Genomic DNA, 7,544 nt, shown 5'->3' with positions numbered 1-7,544 from the left:
CTGATGCCCTGCCTACAGCTTGGATATAAAGACCAGCTATAGCTTATACCTCTAATTATAGGTTGGGAGATCATGCTGGGCTTTCTAGTTTTATAGCAAGCTTAGAATCTAACATAGTATTCTAAAACTTGGGCTTCCACTATAGATGGTTACACAGGGTAGCATATAGCTAAATAAGCTATTATAATACAGAGGAGTAGGTACAGTAGGTGTGAGTTCTCCTAGGAGGATAGGTAACATATTGGCCAGGAATATCAAGCTACCAATAGAGCTGATACAAGGACTCACCGCCCCCTCCGTCAGCGACCCCTCCTGAGCACACAGTTCAAGCTAATCATTGACAGCACTTTTACAATTCAGTTCTATAGAGCAGCTGAGATAAGACAGCGCTGGCTGCAGAAGTCAGCAGAGCAGGGTCAGTGGGACATCTATTCTCTCTGCAGACCCTCGACCATTGAATGGAAGACTCTTCATCCTAATGCATAAAAGAAGCTCCCAAACCAGGAGACCATAGAGGGGGACCATGGATGCAATTTGGCTGAAAGGCAGCTGGATCTTTGTGGTTTTGCTTTGCACAAGGCAAGTCGCAGGTAGACCAGGAGAAGGCAGAAACGTCTGGGGGAGGATGAGTCAGGTGAACCCCTTAAATGAAAGCCAACTCTTCACTCATGGAACCTTCCCCAGCGACTTTCTGTGGGGTGTAGGGAGCTCTTCTCTGCAGGTGGAAGAAGATCACTCCACCAGAGGACAATCCGTATGGGACCAGTTTATGAAATCTCGCCAGTCCTGGGTGGCAAATCGCACATCTGGGAACAGTGAAGGCATCTCAGATAGCTTCCCTAGAGAAGAGCTGCCAGCCTTGGAGTTCCTAGGGGTGGATTTTTACCATTTCTCCTTGTCATGGCCAAGGCTTTTCCCACAGGGAAATAACATCCCCAGCGAGCAGGGAGTCCTCTACTACAACCATATCATCAATGTTCTCCTTAGTAAACGCAAAGAGCCCATCATCACCCTGTACCACTGGGACCTACCTGTGCCCATCCAGGAGCTGTACGGCGGCTGGGCAAACCAGAGTGTCATCCATCTCTTCAATGAGTATGCAACTTTCTGCTTCCAGCAGTTTGGCGATCGGGTGAAATATTGGATCACCATGCACAACCCCTACCTAGTAGCCTGGCATGGGTATGGCACAGGGACTCATGCGCCTTGGGTAAAAGGAGGAGACGTAAAGGTGGCAGCAGTGACCCACAACCTCATCAAGGTAAATCAATGTATAGACAAGTGTTTCCCTGGTGTCATCTGTTTTACCTACTTGTTTATGACATATTTGCTACCTATCTTTAGGTGCTTCTCAGTTTATCTCAAGTGTCCTCAAGAGTCTGTACAGTTATTGGCAGGGCCATTCACCATTAATTTAAATATAAAAATGTTAACATGCTCATACTTTCAAAAGACTCATGTCTTTTGATATACCTAGACTCTAGTTTTTGTAGGTTATCTAGTGTATGTTCATTACTTTAACATTTGCAAAGAACTCTTACTGTTTTATAAACCCTGATCTGAATACAGTACAGGTTAAAGTAGTATTAAAGTGGTTTTAATCACAAAACAAAACATTTATTATAATTCAGCTTTACCAATTCTTAAGCCTTGTACACACGATGAGAATATTGTACGAATGATCATTGTTTTTTTTTTTTTTGCATACTAGTCTCATGTCCAAATGAAGAGGCTACTTAATTTACAAAAATTCTCATACCACAGAATACAACTTCGGAAGTAATGTAATGTGTTGAATTGTATTGTATTGTATTCCTTCATTTCCAAACATGCGTAGTCTTGCTCTTCTGATTTTTTTCAGATGAAAACTGTACTAAATAAATGAAAATCAGACATTGAGGGTTATTTACTAAAGGAAAATCCACTTTGCACTACAAGTGCACTTGGAAGTAAAGTCGCTGTAGATCTGAGGGGGACATGCAAGGACAATAAAAAAACATAATTTTAGCTTGCACATGATTGGATGATAAAATCAGCAGAGCTTCCCCTGATTTCAGATCTACCCCTCAGATTTACAGCGACTGCACTTCCAAGTGCACTTGTAGTGCAAAGTGGATTTGCCTTTCCTAAATAACCCCCATTGTGTTCACATATGAGAACAATTTTCTAGTCTGCACTTTCTGTTTTTGTTGTCCGAACAGTCGGAATCAGCTGTCAAAAGCACTATACTAACGATCAGATAGCCGGTTGATTGTTCGTTGTACGGACATTTTCTTATTGTGTTTATGAGCCTTTAGATGTGATGGCTGCATTAAATTGTTTTTTTTTTTAATTTTTTTTTTACCCAGTGATCCTGACAGTAAAGCTGAAAAGCTGATTTTCAACAGAACAAGCTCTCCTGAAGATGTAGCAGTTAGGGGGTTGGGATAAACCATTTAACACTGACAGGGGTGCTTACACTGATCAGCATTTATTTATGTAAAATCTTTATCCCCAAAGTAAAAAAAACAGTTGCTGTATCTGCTTCAGTGTTAACTGAAGTTTGGCTTTGCTTAGTGCATCTAAATCTGTTAGTACATCTAACACTACCCTCCTCCCAGATTAACAATGCCGATGTCCATAGGTGTCTCTATTACTCCTTCATCCAGAGTGTAGGCACCCTAATACAGAAGGTGTGTTACTGATCAGATCACCAGGTCAAAACAGATGGAAAAAAAAGCTTTAAAAAAAGGAAAACAAATGCAGCGACCACATCTCAGATCTGCAAAAAATGTCATTTTTGTTTTTGGATTTAAAACCACTTTAAACCCTCATTTTTTAAGCACTTTCAGCAGCTGATTAAAGTGAGAGTAAACTATAATAAGGCTTACCTATAGGTACAGTAAATATCTCCTAAATGTGCACCGTTTAGAAGATATTTACTCATGAAGCTGCGTGTGATGTCATCAGTGCATGTGCTCTGAAGAAACAGCATACCCATCCAATGAAAGCACCCAGAGCCCGCCAACCCAGAAAGAAAACGGGGTGAAGATGGAAGCTGGCACATTATAACTTTGCCTTGCAGGTTTAAAAAACAGAAAAACAGTGGTTTAGTACCGCTGTTGGCCCTGGTTCACACTAATGCGACTTGTCATACGGCTTGAGAGTTCAAAGTCGCATGACAAGTCGCACCCCTCTAGCAGTAATGGAACCGTTTAAATCGGTGCAACCTTTTTTTTATCTTTTAATCCTTGCCTATGTTCCTGTTTAAGCTAGTGCCATGACTGTTGTCCCAGGTTTTCTGTTTCAGGGTGGCTTCTTTCTCTTGCAGCATTCTATGGAGCCACCCTTGCATGCAGAGACTAGAGTTGTATCTCCCTACACTTTGTGCATCAATAGAAACACACAGCCCCATAGTTTAGGATGGCAAGCAACTCCCATGCTCCTCCTTCTCCAAGCTAACATACTGACTGGAGAATGCACTGTCCACTGGTAGCACCTTCCTGTGAAAACAGGAAGTTCAGGGATGTAGCACTGAGAGAACAGGAGCCTGTAGCATTGAAAGTTGTAAACTGCAAGTGCTGGGGTAAGAATTTTAACAAATAATTTACTGGGGAATGTTTTTTTTTTTTTTAGTTCAATGTTAAGCTAAAAAATACTTAAGGTTTAATACTACTTAGGTTTGATACTTTAAAGGGATTGTAAAGTCCTTTTCACACGGGCTTTTCGATCAGGTCTGCCTGTCAGTTTTTCAGGTGGACCTGATTGGAGCCTCTATTCACTCATATGGGGTAGCGAATGTCAGCAGTGACATGTCTGCTGACACTCACTGCTATTCGATCCAATCCTGTCCGTGAAATCCAAAGGGGTGGTGACCCTATTTTCCATCCGTCTGGTGGATCGGCTGGGATCGAATGAAAACAGACAGGCGGTCCGTTTTCATCTGATCTCTCCATAGAGGAGAGCGGAGCTCTGACAGGTCCGTCTCTGCACAGTGAGTGGACATGGACCTGTCATCCGTCTGCTCAGCAGGGATCAGCAGATTGACCCCCCACTGAGCAAATGGAGTCCACCAGATCGCCCGCGTGAAAGAGCCCTAATACATTCTATGCATTAAGATAAAAAGCCTTCTGTGTGTAGCAGCCCCGCTCAGCCCCTCTAATACATACCGGAGCCCCATCTCTATCCAGCAATGTCCACGAGTGCCTCAGTTGTCCAGGACTTTCCCTCTTCATTGGCTGAGACACAGCAGCAGCACCATTGGCTCCAGTTGCTGTCAAAGTCAGTCATAGAATGCATTAAATAAAAAAAAAAAAAAAAAAAAAATAAGGCTTTAGAACCACTTTAAGCACAAAAAAGCCTAAAAAAGAAGCTAAATAAATATATAACATTTTTGTTTTTGGGTTTAATACTGCAAATGAGCAAATACTGCAGAAAGCGTTGTGGTAGCTGTAGGTTACATTGCTATTAAATAAAGACAATCATTATGTCCTGTGTGGAAGATAAAAGAACAATATTGCCAACAAATGTTACAAACTGTAAATAAGTTGTCAGAGTGCAAGGTAAATGTAGATTATACGGACTCTAGACTGTCCTTTCTCAGTTTTTTAACACAGAGGAACCCTTGAAAAATCATTCTTATAATTATTATATCGATAGCTCAGGGAACGTTAGTATGTACAGAAGGTTTTAAATATAAGAGCCCTTTCACACTGGGGCGGTTTGCAGGCGTTATTGCACTAAAAATACCGCCTGCAAACCGACCCAAAACAGCCGCTGCTGTTTGTTCAGTGTGAAAGCCCGAGGGCTTTCACACTGAAGCGGTGCGCTGACAGGAGAAGAAAAAAACTCCTGCAAGCTGCATCTTTGGAGCGGTGAAGGAGCGGTGTATTCACCGCTCCTTCACCGCTCCTGCCCATTGAAATCAATGGGGCAGCGCGGCTATACCGCGGCAATACCGCGGCTATGGCCGCGCTATACGAGAGGTTTTAACCCTTTTTCGGCTGCCAGCGGGGGTTAAAACCGTACCGCTAGCGACCGAATACCGCGGTAAAGCAGCGCTAAAAATAGGGCTGTTTTACCGCCGACGCCCCCTACCGCCCCAGTGTGAAAGCAGCCTTAGAATAAATAAAAGAATAAGAATTGTGGCATACTTAGGGTAATTGACTCCCAGCGCTCCTCTAGACGACACAATTACATTCAGTGACAATAATGAAATTATTTAAATAATAACAATACCAATGGCCAGAGAAGAAACTCAGATTTTGGGAATTGTGGTACCTCACATTGGTGGTCAGTGGAAAAATGCCCTCCTACGTAGATGGTCAGTGATGTCTTCATTTAAACTGATGGTCAATGTAATGCCCCTTACATTGGTGGTCAGAGAAGTGCTTTTTTACATTGGTGGTCACAGTGCATTGCTCTGTTATATTGGTGGTGGGTGGAGAAGGGTCCTGTAGATTTGTTGGGCAGTGGAGATGGGTCCTGTTACACTGGTAGCCAATGAGAAAAATGCTCCTTATATTTCTGGTTATTGAGAAGATTGTCCTCCTTACAGACAGCTGAAAAGTTCATTGGTGTCAGTAGTATCGTATCTGGGAGGCAGAAATTGCTCATTGATCAAGAGAGCCTAAGTCCTCATTCACACCGGTGCGAGTTGTCATGCGATTTGACAGAGCAATTCGCATGACAAATTGCACGCTAATGTCGGCAATGGAACTGTTCAAATTGATGCAACGCCGACTTTGCAGTGCTACAACGATTTATAAAAGTAGTTCTGGCTTGTTATGGCTTGCTACATATTGTCCATTACTCTTTGTTTATCTATCTGTCTATCTAGTCATGTGTCCAAACCTAAAACCTGGCAGGTTGCATAGACATCTATGCAGTGGCGTCTCCAGCTTTCATATTTAGGGGGGGCACATGGGGGGACAGGGACAAAAGTAGGGGGGCAACTATAAAATGCAATGATATATATATATATAAATATGAATCCTGGGGCCCTTTACTACGATCCTACAACAGCCCTTTCACATGTTTTGCAGTGAGCTCCCTTCCTACTGTATTGGGGCCCCCCCAGGGTGGCAGAAAACAAGAGATATATGTCACCAGCATACCAAGAAAATATAAGGGTCCAAAGCAGTGGGAGAACTATCAGGGTTGCAAAGGTTGTCTTGCCACCGGGCCCTGGAGTTCTGCCACTGTGGGGTTCCCCAGCCTCCCCTTGCTGTCCTGCCCCTGCTATTGACAGCGCTGGTCTGGCATCTCTTGGAATTTACAGGCTGGTCCTCCTGTCCTAAGGACGGGAGAAATCAGTCTGTTTTTTCAGTAACTGAGAGTCCTGGTGGAGTCCTTCCTGCAACTCTCTCTTCTCCCTGCCAATGAGGATGTAGGGGAAGGAGCAGATCGGGTGGCCATGGTTGTGTGAGCGCTCGCATTATGCAGTGTCAGCTAGCAAAGGGAGGGGGCGGAATCACCCGCAAGAGCTGATTGGGGATGCTCTCCCTCTCAATAGAAACTGTGCTACTCCAGCGGCGGCCCGAGTAAGATGTGGCGCATCCGCTATGAATGCAAACAAAAAGACATTGCCTTTTTGTAAAAAAAAAAAAAAAATTTTATTGGGGGGGGGGGGGGCACATGGTGGGGCACAGCATAGTTTTGGAGGCCCCCCCCCAGGGACGCCATTGCATCTATGCATGAAAATGCACAGATGTCAGCCAAGTCATACTGACACATGGCTTTGAGATCCTGCGATTTCAAGGGAAGACATATAATTTCAAAGCTGCATTCAGTGTGAACCAGGGCTAAGCAACCTCTGGTTGAGAAAAGCTCTAGACACTTGTGTAGATAGATAGATAGATAGATAGATAGATAGATAGATAGATAGATAGATAGATAGATAGATAGATAGATAGATAGATAGATTTATTTGATCACTTCTGGTATTTTTATTTTCCTCTAAACAAATAAAAAAAAGACAGAAAATTTTGAAAAAAAATGTTTTTGTTTCTGTTACAAAACATTGTAAATAAGTACGTTTTCTCCTTCACTGATGGGCACTGATGGGGCTGCACTGACGGGCACTGATAAGGCAGCACTGATGGGCACTGATGATGGGCACTAATATGCAGCACTGATGGGACACTGATAGGCGGCACTGATGGGCACTGATAGGTGGCACTGATGGGCACTGATAGGTGGCACTGATATGCACTACTGATGGGTACACATAGGTGGCACTGATGGGCACTGAAAGGCAGCACGGATGGGCACTGATAGGCGGCACAGGTGAGCACTAATAGGTGGCACAGATGGGCACTGATAGGTGGCACGGATGGGCACTGATGTTCACTAATTGATGGTACGGATGGATGCCAATCAGTGCCAAACAATAATACCTGCCAATCAGTGATGCCCATTGTGGGCACTGATTGGCATCCATTGTGGGCACTGATTGGCATCCCTGGTGGTCTAGGGTGGCATACCTGGTGGTGACATCCCTGGTGGTCCAGTGTGGGCATCCTCAGGGGGGCTGCACTGATAATCAATCAGCACAGACCCCCCTG

The 7,544-nt window shown here is 43.9% G+C and overlaps 1 protein-coding gene across 1 annotated transcript in view; it reads left to right on the top strand.

Annotated features, from left to right (window-relative positions):
- Positions 1-333: 333 nt before the first annotated feature.
- Positions 334-7,544, top strand: part of KLB (klotho beta) — a 45,608-nt gene continuing 38,397 nt past the window's right edge. The window contains exon 1 of the mRNA XM_073608698.1: positions 334-1,261. Within this exon, the coding sequence (XP_073464799.1) occupies positions 524-1,261 (738 nt within the window). The 5' untranslated portion in view covers positions 334-523. The remainder of the gene's footprint in view (positions 1,262-7,544) is intronic.

The sequence above is a fragment of the Aquarana catesbeiana genome, linkage group LG01, assembly GCF_042186555.1.
Source record: "Aquarana catesbeiana isolate 2022-GZ linkage group LG01, ASM4218655v1, whole genome shotgun sequence".
Taxonomy (NCBI): domain Eukaryota; kingdom Metazoa; phylum Chordata; class Amphibia; order Anura; family Ranidae; genus Aquarana; species Aquarana catesbeiana.
This window is presented reverse-complemented; position numbering and strand designations above follow the sequence as displayed.